We start from the raw sequence: 16,344 nt of genomic DNA, 5'->3' as shown, positions 1-16,344 counted from the left end.
TTTTATTACATGAACTAAGATTCCCCTTTAATTTGATCTCCCACTCTTCTAAAGATATTTTAGGTACGTGTTTTACTGGAACCTTAATAGGGAATTTCAAAGAGTGAGGGTATTGTTGGGGTGTTTTTAAACCAAATAAACCTTGTTCGAGCCTTCTGCCCGGGCTAAGAAGCTTACAGACGAGCACACAGTTTACTTTTATTGTGTTGTATAGAGATTGCACATGGAGAAGGAGAAAAGCTCAATCATGATTGTACTGATGCTGAAATGCTAAAATAAAAATATTTTAGAAATTTATTTGAAAAATCTATTCTCAAGATCTGAATTTGAACTTATAAATTTCTGTTGAGATCGAATAGGAATAGTATAACAAACATTATGAAAAAAATCTGTTCTTACAAAGCCGATCCTTTAACTGACACATTTTGGTTGAGTAAATGCTTGCAGGCAAATAACCATTTTTCTTAATATCAGACATTTTGAAACTAAAAGACTTGATTAATTTAGTATACGTGCATTTTTTCAGAAATTCTTGAGGGATGATATAAGGGTTCATTAATGTCTAGTTCAGTTTAGACTTGTTTGTTAATAGAAGTCTGAACTTCAAATGTTTCATGGCTCATTAATGTCTAAAGCCAAATCAGTTTCATGGCCTATGAAAGCCAACTTGCAATGGCTCAGGGACGCTCCACCAGTGAAAAAAAGACACATACTTGTCATAGTTTCAACTGTCGGTAGAGAAATTTGTACCAAAATGGTCTCAAATAAGATTAATTAGCATGGACCGCAAGTCGCTGCAACTTAAATTGTGGAGTGGCCCACACGTTCCATGATCTTCCTTGAGAAGCACAATGTGAAACTGCCCATCGATCTTTTCTAACAATTCCAAGACTGAGTTTCTGATCGGTGTATGGATCTAACAATTATTAGACATTTTGTTTGTGTTGGCAAACAGTTAGGTGCAACGTGACTACTGCGTCTATGGTCAGCTAAGATGCGTCTAGAATACCCGGACCATCTACTACTAGCTAGGAAAAGCTTGCTCAAATTAATATTTTAAAAATCGTACATAAGAATAACTGGGTATTTTAATTCGTTGAAGAACCGGTTAATCTAAAAATAATAAAATAGACATAATCTATACATTAATACAGCAAATATAAATTTATTTAAAAGGATTTAGGGTTTAAGAAATAAGGTTTAGGATCCCGTCAATTACTGTCGCCTAACATAGTACTGTTAAAACCTTAAGAAAGTGGAAAAAGATTCCCTTCGTTGGGAGTTTTTATTCCGTATTTTGATTGGCACGCCATCCTCGTTAGTTGAACTCACACTATTTTTTTTCTTTAAAAACCATTTCAGTGTAAGACAAAATAATTGGCATGTTTTTTAAAATAAAAATATGTTATTAAATTATATCCACGCGGTATTCGCTAGCATTTTCCATGTATTAAATTAGTCGACTCGATCACCTTCGTGCTAACTGCTAACACCGAGTTACCATGCACTGCGGGTTTAGTTGACTCGATCGACTAACAAGTGGCCCCCACGGCTTTGTTTCAGGAAAGTGAGTTCATTTTGGACGGCTCCAACTCCATCACAAATTGGCAAGTGGTTGTGAAGGCGCAGTGCGTTGAAGGAGGTTCACATGCATCCCACTGTTCGAGTAGACAAGTAGACCCTATTCGTTTCGTCCTTTTGTTAAGATCTTGTTGCCTGCCACTGAGTTGGCCTCTCTAATGGCTTTGCCTTTCGCTCTGTAGCAATCTTTGATTGCGCCACACCACCAGACTTAAATGGCGGGACGTCCAGATCATGAGAGCGAGATCTGTCCATAAGCAATTATTGGCTTTGATTCTTCGAGTCTGTCACCTTACCATCTCTTACCGCAATCCCTATCATGGACCGAACTCTGTACTTTAAAACGCACAATTAGGGCTGTAGTGATAGACACGGACGGTTAATCTCTGCCTAAAGAATTTGGGGATGAGGCCTGACTAAAGTCATAAGCAGCAGCACACAATATCGACTAGAAATTTCTTCGTCAATGGCCCTGCCAAAACAAAACCAGAACAATTGTTCTGAGATTCTCTCTTTATTTCGATTTGAAAATCCAGTACACTTCATCATCTGCCAACTTCTTGGCTTCAGAATCAACTTCTTTCACTATCTTAATTACTTACCTCCAGTTGATAAAGAGCACACCAGTATGAATATTAACCTATATGTAAATAAATCTATTTGGCCATCTATTGGTTTTCTATTTACCGATCTCGATACAACAACAAAAAATAATGAATTAAAAGTTTCGGAAGAGAAAGAAAGCGATTACTGCGCCATGTCGCGGCCGTGGGGAAGGAGCTTGAGTGCTTCGAGCAATGTGAGCCTGAGCCTGCCCAAATGTGGCTTGAGGTCCTGGTTATCCAAGTAAATTCTGCTGAGCTCGCCCCACCCTTTCTTGTGGATGGATTGGGGATCCGTAAACACGGGGTGGTCCTTCGGGTACTGGTCGCTCAGCGTGCTCTCGTCGGCTTGGATCCGGTACGCTAAGTACTTGAGCTCCATCTCCGGCGATGGAATCTCGAACGTGTCCCTGGCCAGCCAACCCAGGTCCCCCATCGGCACAACCTGGATGAAGACGGCGCCTTGGGGGAGGAAGACGACGTTGGTAAGCCCGCAGCCGTGGACGCCGATGAGGACGTCGGCAGAGTTCACGAGTCGCGCGAACTTGCCGATGTCGGTGGTGACGTCGGGGTCGGCGACGCGGACGTCAAATCCCAGGCTCATGGCCATGTCCGACATCCCCCGCTCGTTGAGGAAAACCCGGGAGCCCTTGCGCGAGATGATCAGCAGCCGTGGCTTACGGCGCACATCCCACTTGTCGCCGGCCGGCACCGCAGCCGCGCGCTCAAGCCCGTACGCCTCCCGCAGCATCACCTTGAAGTCAGCCATGGCGTAGCCGTTGGGGGACTTTGCAGGGTCGATGCCGAGCTCCTTGTGGAAGGTCAGCCCAGCAACGACGCGCGGGAAGCAGCGCACCGCGTCACCGTCAGCGTCGGCGTCGATAATCTCATAATTGGAAAGCTGCCGGAGGACCTGGCTGAACTTGATTAGCCACCAGGCCTTGGCGTCGGTGACCACGAACTGGACCTCACCGCGGAAGTGGCGGGTGGTGAGGAAGAGCGGGACGAGAACGTCGGTGAAGTCGTGGAAGAGGTTGCCTGTGTACCCGCCGACGGAGAAGACGACGGCGGGAACAGCGTGGTTGTCGGTGCACTGAGGCGCCTCGTCAGGCACTGCCTTGATGGTCCACTCCTTGACGTTGGCAAGCGCGCCCTTGTCGTGCTTCCGGGCGTAAGGTTTAATCTTCCATTCTTGGCTTGTGAGATCGCGGTCTACAAAGATGGTCTGGGAGCTACCGTGCACTCTTACGTCACCGGAGGCCTCGCAAACGTCCGATCTACGGCTTGTTTCGACACATATCGGTCGCTTGGCTTCTCTCAATTCTTCCAGCAGCACTCTGTTTCCTTCATCTTCTTCCCCTGCCAGCAAAATAAGGCAGATTCCACTCTTTAAATAAAGACAAGTCTTCAGATGTTTGAAGTTTTGACAATTTTCTGCTATTTCAGATGATTTAATTGTGAACTCGTGCTGCGGTGCTGCTAACTTACCTCTAGATACAAGACGGCGACTCTTACCTGACAAATCCTGTGACTTGCCTGCAACAAGAACGGAGTACATGAGAATCAAAGATTCACACAGAACAACCATAAGAACAAGTGAAAATAAGACGGACCAAATGGGTAGGAAATATATCGAGTCCTGACGAGCGAGAGGATGCAGAGAGAAAGAACCATGGAGGTGATGATTAGGCCATTTCCGGCCCTCCTTGGCTCAGGCCTAGTATAAAACCTGACAGCCTTCATTTCTTCTTCTTCCCCAATTCCCCTTCCCCTTCCTTCCTCTCTTCCAATTATCTCATTCTACTTTCTCTGTTTTTTTATAATAGCCAGAGTGGTTCGGTTCCTGCATCCGGTGGCTATTCATTCTTTAGTGTGTTCCGAGCCCATTCCAAACCAAGGATCACCTCTGGGCTGTCTCTGTTAGAATTAGACTGATTGGCCAACACATTTTTTTTCCCTTAAAAAAAGAACACCGACACCAATAACCAATTGGGGTTTTTTTCACCTTGCGGAAAACCACGTACTTCTCACGTTTCAGCTTTTGCATGAATCTTTCTAACTTTCTTTTCTCCGTGATTGATAACGACACGCCAGCGTCGCTGATAGCAACGTCTAAAGATCTACACACAAGATTCACCCTTGATATCATCCTGTAATCTCTTAATTTCTACTGCGCAGTGAAGCAAGAAAACTCAGTTTTGGAAGCAGGGCAACTTTTTAATTTGGACAGAGGAAAACGGGAGAGTTGAGTTTTAGGGATGAAGTCAATGTTGGCGTATGCCAACACGTTTCCATACTTGAAGGAATTTTCAGTGTTATTTTTGTATGCATTTTATATTTTTCTATGCGATAACTACAAAATGTTCCCAAGGCATGTGGTGTTCGCCCACCTCCTACTTGAGTTGAGGAAGACTTTTTTTGAATCTGTACAGCTCAAATCGTCTTGTTCGACATGTGTTTGGCATATTGCAACCATCTGCAGGAATGCCTGTGTTAGTACAATAATTGCACGAATTATGAATCCACCGTCGCGTTGAGCGCGTGAATTAATATAGAGACACAGAATGTGACTCCCCATTCTTGCACAGATTAAACGAGTTAATTCACATGTTCATGTCGACGATACCTAATTGTGTACGCCAGCTGTTCTTGGCAAAAGACGCCAATCCTCTCTCTCTCTCTCTCTCTCTCTCTTCACTTCGGGCATCGGCAGTAGTAGGTCAGACCCAGAAATGGAGTGAATGAGTTTTATCGAACTCCACAATTACGATGGCACTTAGTCTAATCAAGGCGGTACCATTCATCTCTTACTTCAAAGCGTTGCATTTTCTCTATTTTGCGTGTCACCGCGCGCTCACGATGCGTGGCTCGCATTCAGGCATCGCGGAACATGGAATGAACAGTCGATGGGTGAGCCGTGAGCGAGGATTGCGGATGAGTTTATTCGCGTGCGCAAGCACTGCACGATCACACGCGGATTCAATCCTACTGCGCTCTTTACCGGAAGAGCGGATGGAGGAGAGTTTCAAGGAACACTGGTAGCAGCTGTCACTCTCGGGTAGATTGTGAGCTTGTCGCTACGACTAGCAGACAGGCCACATGAATAAGTCACTGCTAAGAGTTTATTTGTAGCTGTCACTCTCGCATACTAGCTACTGTATTTATATAAATGTTTGTTCATTTCAAAGACATTGAGTGATACTTAGCATATATAAGTTCATTGGGTTCGTTATAAGATCAATTTTATTGGCATTTTATATATATTGTTTTGTCGGAGCATTGAAGAGGTATTGTGAGAATGAGGTCGATAAAAAAGGGGCTTTTCATTTTTGTATTTTTTTGGATTGATTTGCTTCAGATCACTTTTATATCATAAAATGCATCATACTAATGTGAAATTATTCAACTCGGGCGAAGGTATATTCTGATATTCCTTATTAGTATAAAATTATTTACATCATTTCCGGGGCTACTTTTGCTAAAAAAAAATTGATTGGGAAATAGCTCAAGGCTCTTCGATTGTGTCTAAATCACATCTCGTCCTCCTCCATCTGTGTTTTCATGTTTTTTTCTTCTTCCCAATCAACTCCTCATAAATTTTATCAAACACTATTGTGCTTTTATACTATAGTGATAACTCTTCTTCCTACATCCTTACTTGCTTATTGGTATTTTATTTATAAATTTAATTAATGAATATTATTTATAAATAATTTATAGTTTTTTATGAATATTAATAAATAAAAAATATATTTAATCTTGTTCATTTAATTTAAATATATTGATAAAAATTATCACTTAATTTATTCTGTGCATATTGAACTAATATAATTAATTTTTTACTTAAACTAACTGCATACAAAAGTTGCTCACAAATATTTAGTTGGTTTATACTTTAATGAGTGATTATGCACGATCAGTTGCCATTGCTCTCCTCTCTTTTGTCTTTTGAAATAAATATCTGAAATATATTATATATAAAAATTAAAGAAGCTGGGCCTTCATATAACGAGACACGATAAGTAATAAACCGGGCCGGAGCATGTTGTCTAATTATGGCCCGTAACCACTCTACTCCCCCAACGATGCGAGGGGAGACATCATTTGCCTTCCGCTGTCCCGTCGATCTCAATGACCGGTCAAGCGGCTGCTGCCGCCGCTCCGAAGGCGGTGGTAGTGTCCAACGAGGTAGCGGCTAATAGCTAGAAATGTTCGTTTAAGGAGAGGCTCGCCAAGTATAAGGACAAACTCGCCGAGGGCATTAGGTCTACTGAGAACTAGGCGCTTGGAAGCCCTTGGGACTCGGCGCTTGCAGAAGGAGGTTTTTCTCTATGGAGAGCTCGTACTTGTCAGAATTGTCTTCTTTCATTTTCTTCCTTTGGCTCCTTGTGCGTTTCTTAATTCATTTGTTAAACTTTTCCTTCTACCGGGCGTCAGGGATTGGCCTTATGATCCTCCGACGAAGGAGATGAGAAAATAGAGAAAAGGATCGTTTGACTGCAGAAGTGCGATTTCCTCTATATTCCTTTCCTAGGGTTCTTCTTTGCTCTTTAGCTCGGGCTTCTATAACGTTGATATTCTTTTTTCAATTTCTCTTTGACTAGGTCGGCAAATACTGCTGAGTTGATGAAGAAGATGCACGACATGCTACAAGACTAAGGTCAGCACTTATATTCACTCAACAAATTAATTTTTGAGATCTGTACTACTTGTCATTCTCCTAACAGTAGTTTTCATTTGCTGCATTCTGCAAAAAAAAAAAATATTAACATTTTCTTTTGCTGACTAAAATAAGAATTTTATGGTCAATACTTGTAAAAATGAGACAAGCTGTCTCTTTGAAAATTGATATGCATGTGGAATGCACTAACAAGAAACTGTGTATCCCTGCTGTTCCGGCTAAAAACCGACGACAGTCAACCTTCCAGTCAAGAATATGCCACCTCAACCTGTGCGGGCCCGAAGTAGAAAAGAGGACCTGCAAGATCACCGAAGAACGAACGGATTAGCTGGCGCCGGGAGATCCCAGCAGGCCACTCCGACGCTCAAGTTAGGTTTCCGGCGGAGGAAGAAGTAGTAGTGAAATGAAGAGAACAGTAGTGAGTATCTAGGTTTCTTCATACCTGCGAGAGGACATATATACCTGTAAGGAGAAGCTTCCTTCTGCCAACGAAACAGGCTTTTGAGGGTATCTGGGGGGACAACATCTGATGTTGTCTGACACCTGCGCCAGAGGGGTGGTATCTGAGGGACAAGAGCGACCTGTCTGTAACCGTCTTCCAACGTGGCATTGCACCCGGCTCCTGTCGTTTAGCCAAAAAGGAGAAGAAGATTGCCACGGGAGAGAATGATCGTGAGGACATGAGCGCAACCTGTTCCCTGCATACCTGTTCACATGCTCTTTTGTCTATAGTGTTAACCGGGTTTGAGCTAGAATTACTTGTCGGAGTGGGAAGGCATCCGGGACCGACAGTGGTCGGGTTTATCCGGGATCAAGTAGGAGACATGCCGCCCGAGTGAACCAGACACCGTTGGTGAATGGCTGGGCTACTTAATAAACTGTGCCACAATGGGCCGATAAACGCAGTTTAGGTCGACTGTATGGAGTACTTCCCGGGAACTACATTCAAGAGGTAAATTAGGCTCGGGATTGATCATGCTTAGTAGTAGCCGGGCAAGCCATACGCCTCGGAGGGATGGCCGGGCAAATAAGCAGTACGGATACAGTGAGCAGGGTACCCAACGCGTATCTCGGGAAGCGAGTCTAGGAGGCCAGAGGTGCTCTGGCACGGTGGTGTTCGATGCGGCCGAGCAATCCCGGCGATAGAGAGTGATGGTTGAGACATAATATGAGGGTTCGGGGATGCGTTTCCCGGGAGATGATTTGGCGATATAGCTATCATCCGGGAGGAGGTGTAGTCGGTAATAGCCGGGTGAACCGGGCATTGCTTAGGAATGACCGAGCAAGGGATCCTTAGATGAATTGGGTGACCCAGCTGAGCTTCTGGGTTCCGATCCCTCGGGCCCCTCAGTTTCCATGAACTGAGAGTACCAACAACGAGACTACGGGCCCCAAAGTTTGTCATGTCAGCTAATTCGTTGACCTTTGGGGCCGCATATGACTGGGCAAGACTGCCTTGACCGTGGGCCCCGGCACCGGCCAGGCTGGGCAACCTATTGACCGATCGCGCCACGTCAGGCCCGGCATGACATACTACATCACCTGCTATTTAGAATTCATTGAGCTCTATTTAGAATGTTTATAAAACTCTTCTGCATTGAGTTCACCAGTGGTGCAAAGACAAGGATTGGGAGATTTACCCTAAAGCAACCTGGCTTTCGAAAATTTATTTAGGAATCCTCTCATTCTTGAGATATCCACCAAAGTGTTTCTTTGTTGTAAAAAATGTGACTGAATTTGCACAAAGCCATACTTACTAGTTGCTACTGAGTATAATACTCACTTACTCAGTTACATTTCAAAAAGTGAGATACACTTGATGCTTTTTACAGTCAGAATTGTTTCAATGATACTTTTAGTACACTTCGCAGAATATTTTGTGAAAAGAGCACAATTTTGGGCAAGTTTGAAATCTGAAGGACATCTATCTACAAATTTACCTTTGAGTAGCAGTGCAAAATATGCTGATAACATCTTAATTATCAAGCTCTTGATCATTGAACTGTCCAGACATTCATGGGGATGATATTATAGAAAAAAATTGAGTAGTTTATGGAACACTATGTGGAAGGAGTCTTACGGGGCATTGTTAAATTTGACACAAAGTTGTATTATTGGTTATGATTTTATTGTTTGTCTGGCTACTAAGTGAATTTAAATAAAAAGTCTATTTCTGCATGTGCACCTAGGAACTGTTTTTGTAAGCTCTATGCTTGCTTGGTTGATGTCAAAATCTTTTTTTTTTTTTTTACTTTATGCTTAAATTTAGGGTTAGTCGAACAATTTCCTCAGTACAAGATAGTACATGAAGTGCGGCATTGTAAGTGTTTGACTTCAGGACTCTGAGTTAGGATTTCCTGGTGAAGCCATATGGTTCCGTGAAAGAATAAAACAGGCGAAACCATTCAATTGGATTGTGTCTTTACTCAGAAGTAATGCTTCAGTGAGCACCATCAAATTAGTTGATATAGGGTATCATTGTATTTTTCAAGAGCTTACCTTTATTTTTATTTGTGAAGATTACCAATTGACTCCTTTCAATCACTTCCTAGTCATATGGAGTTGTCCATTGAAGCATCGATAGCATTTCAAACTAAGCATTTAGAGCATGGGATTTAAAACAGAGATAGAATACCTTATTCCTCTGTCCTTGAAGGTGGAAATTGCTTAGAGATTCTAGAACTACATTTTCTTGTAAAGCTCATCTTCCAACAAGGTAAATTCATTTCTCTAGCATATCAGCAAGATTTACCTGCAAAATCTTGAAATTTCGTTATAGTTGACCCTCACATTTATCGATCCAGAAACTTTAATCTTTGTATTTATATGTATAGTGTTGTTGAGTTCCATTTTATTTTGGTGCGCACAGAATTGTTTCTCAATAAAGTGGGAACATTGCATTTAATTGAATGCAACATGCAACTGAACTTGTCCATTATTCTTTTTTTCCTCACATACATTAGACGTGCTCTGAATTGAGGTGCTACTTGCTAGATAGTGGCAAAAGCATCATCCCTGTTTCTATGTTTTTCTGCAAGATTTGCTAATAGTTGCATTTATTTCCTCACATACATTAGACGTGCTCTGAATTGAGGTGCTACTTGCTAGATAGTGGCAGAAGCATCATCCCTGTTTCTCTGTTTTTCTGCAAGATTTGCTAATAGTTGCATTTATTTCTTCCGTGCTACTTTTTATATATCAGGCATGAGTTTGGTTTTTTTTTTTTTTGATAATCCAGGTATTTGTGCCTTGGGCTCAACTAATCCTGTAGGCGGGCGGTCTTCCCTTGGTTCGCTCACGAGATAAATTCGAAAGCGTGAGCGATTCCTTGCCCATCAGCCAACGCCTCAGATTTCATTCCATCATAGGAAAATATCCTGCAGTGCATGGTAGTTGGATTTTGAATTGTAGGTGCTTGGGTAGTATGCTAAATGCTTTCCCGTTGCATCATACGGAACCTTTCTGTATGCAGATCATGTTGGTATATTTGAGCCAAATGATGCCATCACATTGGAATGTTTTTTGTTTAAGAAATCCTTTTTTCCTTCTACTAAATTTCTAATCTTAATATATATAGAGATATTGATGAAGTTTTGATCCGCCCAAAGAGGTTTACTGGTTGGACTTGCCATTGTTGTTGTTATTGAAATTGTGGTCCGATTTACTGAATTATATTTTTTATGGGTTTTTTTCACATCATGCAACAGCTGTTATGTTGTTTTTAGTTTGTTCTATTGATAATTGATTCACAAAACTTGAAACGGATCTTCTGCTCACCTGCAGAATGGTAAATTGGAATAGAATTTGTGCTTGTTCAAGGTGGTATTTTATTTTTCAAAAATTTAAAGAAACCTTATTCATGACCTCCTTTCCGTTGAATAAAATGGATAGGCCACCAATCTTCTTTCCTTATCCACAGGCATCAGGAAACCGAATATTCGCAAAAATGAAGCAGATCCTGCACCAGTCCCTGAATCCACAATTTCCAATTTTGCAACCTCCTCCTCCACCACCGCCACCCACCGGTCTTCCTTTCCAAGTTCCAAGGCCTCACAAACTCTTTCGGCGGGACCTCGCCGTCGCCACTGCCTCTACGCTTCCCCTCCTCGTCCCCACCTTCTGGTACAAGCAAGCGAAGGCTGACGAAGCGGCTACTTCCACCACTGACTGCAGCACCCAAACGATCACAGAGAAAGCCTTCCTGGATGTCGCCATCGACGGCGCGCCCGTCGGCCGGATCACGGTCGGCCTCTACGCCGACGCCGTCCCCTTCGGCTCCTCCAGGTTCGCCGACCTTGTCACCGGCGCCGCTGGCATCAGCTACCGGCGCAAGGAGTTTATCAAGATCGTTCCCGGTTACGTCCAGCACAGCGGCGTGAGATCCTACGGCGTCGACGTGGAACTCGCGAGCAGGGGAGGCGGCGGCAATTTGGCGGCGGAAAACCTTGTGGCGGAGTGGGAGTCTCTAAGCAAGAACTGCCCCGGCACCAAGAACGTGGTCGGCTCGCTGGGACTCATCATCAGAGACCCGACCAAACCGCCGCCAAAACTGAAGCTGGTTGCTAGAGAAGGTAAGCTGGAGATCGACGCAGAGGAGGTCCGAAAGGACCCAAATGGGACCGAGTTCGTCATAGTCGTGAAGGACTCGCCGGAGCTGGACGCGTCGACGCTGGTGATAGGGAGAGTCGTGGAAGGGATGGACGTGGTGGAGAAGATCAACAAGGTGAAGACTGTGCAAGAGAATACCAGTTCCCCTTATTTCAGGTAATTGATTAATTAATCAATTTTTTCTTTATTTTATTTTCTTTATATACTGTTTTTTTGGGGGTGAGCAGGGTGGCGAAGTTGATCGGAGATAAAAGGGCAGTGGTCGCGGAGAGAGGCTTTAATCGCCCGTATGCCAAGGTTGTAGTCACCAATTGTGGCTTAGCGGAGTAGAACAATAACTTGCTACCTTGTTTTCAATTAATATTATCATTTTGTCTCCATTTTGTTATAGAAAAAAAGGAAACAGGGACGTCTTGTTGTATCTTGTCCAGTAAACTTTGATCAAAGAGTCAATTTTTACTAGTGTGAAGCCATCTCAATTCATTTACAAGTTGGAAAGTATAAGCGTGAAGCATTATTACTGTCCCTGAAGCTGCCAAACCAAAACAGTCTTTCTCCCACACCTTCTCTGTTTCCAACCACACTCTACCTTCATCATCCACAATGAATACCTGCAACATCTTCTCAGATCGCAAAGACTGCAGAGTAGACCCGATCATCACATTGTGAAATTCGAAACCATCAAAAGCAAAAAATTATTATATCATAATTAGCGTCTACAATAACTCCACCATAGGACCAAAGCTATAAATCCTACTAAACCAAACTAATTCTAAATTTACTTATATCTTCATGCCAACGATTTCTTTACGGTTGTCATGACCAATGCTATGTGCTATCCCACGTTTCCTCATCCCGCTTCAGCCTCCTTTGCTTCTCACAGTCAACTGTTAGACATCAGCCAGCTCCTCACTTTACCATCATTTACTTATTCTTTCTCTCGCTTCTTCTCGCATTCCTAGCTAGCTAGTTACAATAATCTTGAAATATTTATTTAATTTTAGTTTATTTAGATAATTTTAAAAATATTTTTTATGTAATTGAATGATAAATGAATAAAAAATTGCAATTGAGTTTATTTATACATATTAATGAGTTGAGTTTACTAGTGGCAAGCTAAATTCTTATATACTTATATATGTTTTATATTATTTAATGAATATAAATAAATCAGAATATTTGACTTGTTAATAACAACGCGCGACTAAATAGCCCTAGATTCAGTAGTCACTGAGGTAAAGAGGTTGGACAGAATGCTTCTCTTGTAGCTAGGAAAGGCTTTCAGAATAAGAAAAGAACCAAAACATGCATTCAAACATAAACAGGACGATTGAGCCATAAGCCTACCATGCTTTGAATAGAATAAAAATATGCTCTAGAAAAATGAGGCGTATTTTGATAGAGTCTATTTGTATATAACGATTGCGCCGTTGATGACGTGCTGCGGAAAGTCAAATTTATTACAGTATAGATAAAACATAAAATTCGATATTGTTAAAGGTCCACTATTTCTACAAAATGAGGCATATTTTGATAGAGTCTTTAGGTTTGAGGAAACCTGTAAAGCATTTGGGCATTATATGTGAGGGAGGGCTTGCTCGTTGGAGAATAATGCATGAAGGCCAAACTCTATTCCAGTATAGTAATCTGATAAAGAAAAATTAGATACTTGTTAAGAAGAGTTTTCAGAGAATTTATAAAGTGCCTTCCAGCTCTTGCTCGTCTGGACTGCACGCTTGAAAAAGAGATTACCAAAGTCGATCGGTACCTATATATTCTTCTCGGCCAAGCAAGCAGAGATCAAATTCTCAAGCAGAGATCGGTACGTATCTACTACATATCCACTTGTTCTGGCATCCTCTTCTATCTTATCGGAACAAACCACTTTATGTTTGAATCTATTCAATGAAAAGCCGGAAAGTCATATTCAGCTACATAACCGAATTGAACGAACGAGTTTACCGACATCAAAAGTAACGGAGCATGGGCATCAGGAATTTTGAGCTTTGAGAATAATTCAATTTCAGGAATATTATTCTTAGCTCAAATAATTAAGAACAAAGTAACACTGCTTAACTTCAACAGTTGAGCTCAGAATTTGGAGTATAATGCTGATTTCTATTTTGAAAAAGGATAAAATAGGCAACTTTTCCAGCTAAATACATGCATTAATCTTTGATTTTTTTTTTAAATATCGTGATCGCGTGGGTATAAAACTTAATCATGGATGAATATATTCCTTTGGGACAGTAGCACATTGGATTCTGGATTCCAACTTCCAAGAGCTAACATATCGCGCATCATTGCACTAGGTGCCCTTCCTATTAATTGCACGAACAACACGTTTGTCAAAGTATATATATATATATATCATGGATCGCCAAAAAGTTAGATTTGAACTTTTGATGCATAATGCAGCTTATACATGGAGCGTGGCATTCATTCAGTAAAATATGAAATCTACTACCACAGTGATTTCATACGATTGATCCTACGATCATATGTGAAGAGGTAAATCAAAAAGTCATGCAATTGACCATTATAAAGAGGATATTATCTCGACGGAACCGAGATTCGATTTGTACCTATTTTAATAAATTTATTTTATAATAATCAATTTAATCATATACTCGAAAAGTGGGGTGTGGCATTCATAATATCATATCATATGTTAATTAGTAGGTATTATTCTAAAATGAAAAGTATAACATGCATGAAAGAATAAAAAAAAAGGACATTCAATTATAAGTATTTTAAAATCCCAATCACAGAGTACTGTAATGTCGACGCTCAATCTTTCACGTCATATCATACTTCCCTCGGTATGGAACCGAAGAGCTACTTAATACCAAGTTCACTCAAATCTTTTCACAAAAGGAAGAAAAATTGATTCTTTCTTTTTCCATGTAGAAATAGTTACAGACAACATATATATATTAATGTCATAATTAACAAACATACTATACGATTTAATTGGACTTATATACGTGACGGCTTTAGTTTATAAATAAGTAATAGCTTGAGTGGGAGTTTCTTTATGAAGTGCATTTTGCATAATTTACTTAAGTATTTTTTTAATATGAATAGATCATCACAATCCTTCACAGGATTATTCATAAATTATATCTTATGTGCTATTAAATCATATTATAACTGTTATTAAATGATATTATAAATATGCAAAGTTTATATACCCGTTTCATTAATTTGAGAGACACGTAAACTGAGGCCAAAGCATTAATATGGTGCCTGAGTATAATATTATCCAGTGACGTACGGTGAACTTTGTCATGCGTCTGTTCACAAAATAATGCATTATGCCATTATCGACGTACGGTGTAAATTAACAAAATGGCGATCGCCAAGATACTGAATCCTTTGTCAACGAAGAATATACAGACTTATTACATGTACGAAGCTATAGGCTAGCTGGTACTCTTATTTCAGAAGCCATATATACATATATATATGTAATTGGTTATCATATTTTTGTGAGGGCAATGACTATGTTGGTCACCTGAGCTTTGTTCCTGGAATAATAATCCTCCAGCAATTCGGTGTACCTCAAGAACAGCTCATCCATTATTCCTTCTCCAAAATGGCTTCTCATCATGGTCTCCACCACGGCTCTCACTCCCTTGGCCATTTGCTTTGCATGGCTGATCCCCGCTCCATCACCAGCCATGCTTTTATAATCATAAATGTTACACGGCTTGCTGCCTCGCACTTCATCCCAATGGGCTTCGAAAAGGTCCAATGTCCTAATGGAAAACGACCCTTCTCCCTCTATCTCTTGCTTGACCTCTTCCACAGAGGGCGAGAAGTACGGCGCGTTGAAGCCATCTATCTTCCCCTCTTCAACGATTCCCTGAAACCAAGCGATCAGGTACCTAATTAAAGGAAATTAATATATAAGCTTAACAGTACTGTTATTATAGTAAAAGATCGCTACCTCTGAGGCCATTTGAGTTAGAGCATCTCCTAGAAGTTCCCATGGATACGAATACTCCAAACTTGAGGGATCGGAGCCTCTGCTCCTCCCCATGAACGTCAACACCATGTGCCCTCCTGTGACAATTTCCTTCCCACGGGACTTCAAGAACAATGAGAAGTCCCTTTGGAACTGCATCAAATATGCTTCTGCAACAATCGCAGGACTCATCTTAGAAATGTAGATCTTCCCCTTGTTCAAATATTGTCCATCCAAAAGCTCCGGAGGAACCTGATAATAATTAAAACAAAGCGCATGTTACTGTACGAACCTAATAATAATCTGTAAGGATATGTATATGCATACCTGTGAGAGCCAATGAAGACTCGAAGAAGAGTGAACGAAATGCAAGCTCCGGCTCGGAAGCAGGCGTCCGTAGAACGACCCCGGAACCCCCGACACAAATAACTCCCCTCGGCATTTTACAGGCTTCTCGGTACTGAGCATTTGCTGCTTGTTGAAGCACGGCAGGGATCTGAAAATGGTGTTGAAGTCGTTGGACGGCAGGTCGTTGAGGAGCAAATGGAACTCCGGCGGGGAGCGGCGGAGCTGAATGCACTTGTGCTCCACGGCCTCCTTGATACCCAAGGCGGAGAACAGGGAGTTGGGGCCAGAGGAGCAGCCCAGCTCGGCGATCATCATGCTCTCGGGGAAGAACGTGGAGTAGAATTCCGTGGCGGCGTCCTCTCTGATGGCTCTCGTCTGCGACACTATGATGCTCTGAGGAACATATATGTATATAAATGTTTTAATCATGATCAATTAAAAAAATTATAAATTAAATAGGTAGAGAGTGGTACTTGTAGGGTGGAATTCTGGGCGTAGCTGAACTCATCCGAGCCCCCGTTCATGCAAAACACATTTGGAAGACCCATTTTGTA

The 16,344-nt window shown here is 41.6% G+C and overlaps 3 protein-coding genes and 1 long non-coding RNA gene across 5 annotated transcripts; 2 read left to right on the top strand and 2 right to left on the bottom strand.

Annotated features, from left to right (window-relative positions):
• Window positions 1-2,228: 2,228 nt before the first annotated feature.
• LOC141843870 (alpha-1,3-arabinosyltransferase XAT3-like) lies at window positions 2,229-3,991 on the bottom strand. 2 transcript variants are annotated; one of them, XM_074731897.1, is made up of 3 exons: window positions 3,797-3,991; window positions 3,699-3,719; window positions 2,229-3,542 (listed from the first exon to the last, which is right to left on the bottom strand). In XM_074731897.1, the coding sequence occupies exons 1-3, from the start codon at window positions 3,924-3,926 to the stop codon at window positions 2,329-2,331; spliced, it is 1,365 nt and encodes a 454-aa protein (XP_074587998.1). In that variant the 5' UTR covers window positions 3,927-3,991; the 3' UTR covers window positions 2,229-2,328. The 2 variants fall into 2 exon arrangements, with proteins under 2 accessions (XP_074587998.1, XP_074587992.1); XM_074731891.1 differs by having other exon boundaries at window positions 3,672-3,719; window positions 3,797-3,990.
• A 2,614-nt stretch (window positions 3,992-6,605) lies between these two features.
• LOC141814067 (uncharacterized) lies at window positions 6,606-10,244 on the top strand. Its single transcript, XR_012600430.1, has 3 exons — window positions 6,606-6,688; window positions 6,788-6,843; window positions 10,103-10,244. It is a non-coding gene; the product is annotated as an uncharacterized LOC141814067 (long non-coding RNA).
• A 550-nt stretch (window positions 10,245-10,794) lies between these two features.
• LOC141845273 (peptidyl-prolyl cis-trans isomerase CYP26-2, chloroplastic) lies at window positions 10,795-11,934 on the top strand. The gene is made up of 2 exons (XM_074733340.1): window positions 10,795-11,628; window positions 11,700-11,934. The coding sequence occupies exons 1-2, from the start codon at window positions 10,811-10,813 to the stop codon at window positions 11,800-11,802; spliced, it is 921 nt and encodes a 306-aa protein (XP_074589441.1). The 5' UTR covers window positions 10,795-10,810; the 3' UTR covers window positions 11,803-11,934.
• Window positions 11,935-14,846: 2,912 nt separating this feature from the next.
• LOC141812759 (putative jasmonic acid carboxyl methyltransferase 2) lies at window positions 14,847-16,344 on the bottom strand. Its single transcript, XM_074700756.1, has 4 exons — window positions 16,264-16,344; window positions 15,770-16,183; window positions 15,425-15,694; window positions 14,847-15,340 (listed from the first exon to the last, which is right to left on the bottom strand). Exons 1-4 carry the CDS (start codon window positions 16,336-16,338, stop codon window positions 14,954-14,956), a joined length of 1,146 nt encoding a protein of 381 aa, XP_074556857.1. The 5' UTR covers window positions 16,339-16,344; the 3' UTR covers window positions 14,847-14,953.

The sequence above is a fragment of the Curcuma longa genome, chromosome 1, assembly GCF_044706935.1.
Source record: "Curcuma longa cultivar G26 ecotype Majalengka, Jawa Barat chromosome 1, ITB_CL_G26_1.1, whole genome shotgun sequence".
In the NCBI taxonomy this organism is placed as follows: domain Eukaryota; kingdom Viridiplantae; phylum Streptophyta; class Magnoliopsida; order Zingiberales; family Zingiberaceae; genus Curcuma; species Curcuma longa.
Note: the sequence above shows the minus strand (reverse complement) of the source record. Positions and strands in the feature narration are given on the sequence as shown.

Excerpts from the sequence above, each read along its gene's own strand:
- LOC141812759 (XM_074700756.1), bottom strand. The coding sequence starts at position 16,338 with ATGGGTCTTCCAAATGTGTTTTGCATGAACGGGGGCTCGGATGAGTTC. Across the intron at positions 16,184-16,263 it reads CCCAGAATTCCACCCTACAA|AGCATCATAGTGTCGCAGAC; the intron begins GTACCACTCTCT and ends TATGTTCCTCAG. Across the intron at positions 15,341-15,424 it reads TAACTCAAATGGCCTCAGAG|GGAATCGTTGAAGAGGGGAA; the intron begins GTAGCGATCTTT and ends GCTTGGTTTCAG.
- LOC141843870 (XM_074731891.1), bottom strand. The coding sequence starts at position 3,926 with ATGAAGGCTGTCAGGTTTTATACTAGGCCTGAGCCAAGGAGGGCCGGA. Across the intron at positions 3,720-3,796 it reads ATATATTTCCTACCCATTTG|GCAAGTCACAGGATTTGTCA; the intron begins GTCCGTCTTATT and ends TTCTTGTTGCAG. Across the intron at positions 3,543-3,671 it reads TCGCCGTCTTGTATCTAGAG|GGGAAGAAGATGAAGGAAAC; the intron begins GTAAGTTAGCAG and ends TTTTGCTGGCAG.
- LOC141845273 (XM_074733340.1), top strand. The coding sequence starts at position 10,811 with ATGAAGCAGATCCTGCACCAGTCCCTGAATCCACAATTTCCAATTTTG. Across the intron at positions 11,629-11,699 it reads ACCAGTTCCCCTTATTTCAG|GGTGGCGAAGTTGATCGGAG; the intron begins GTAATTGATTAA and ends GGGGGTGAGCAG.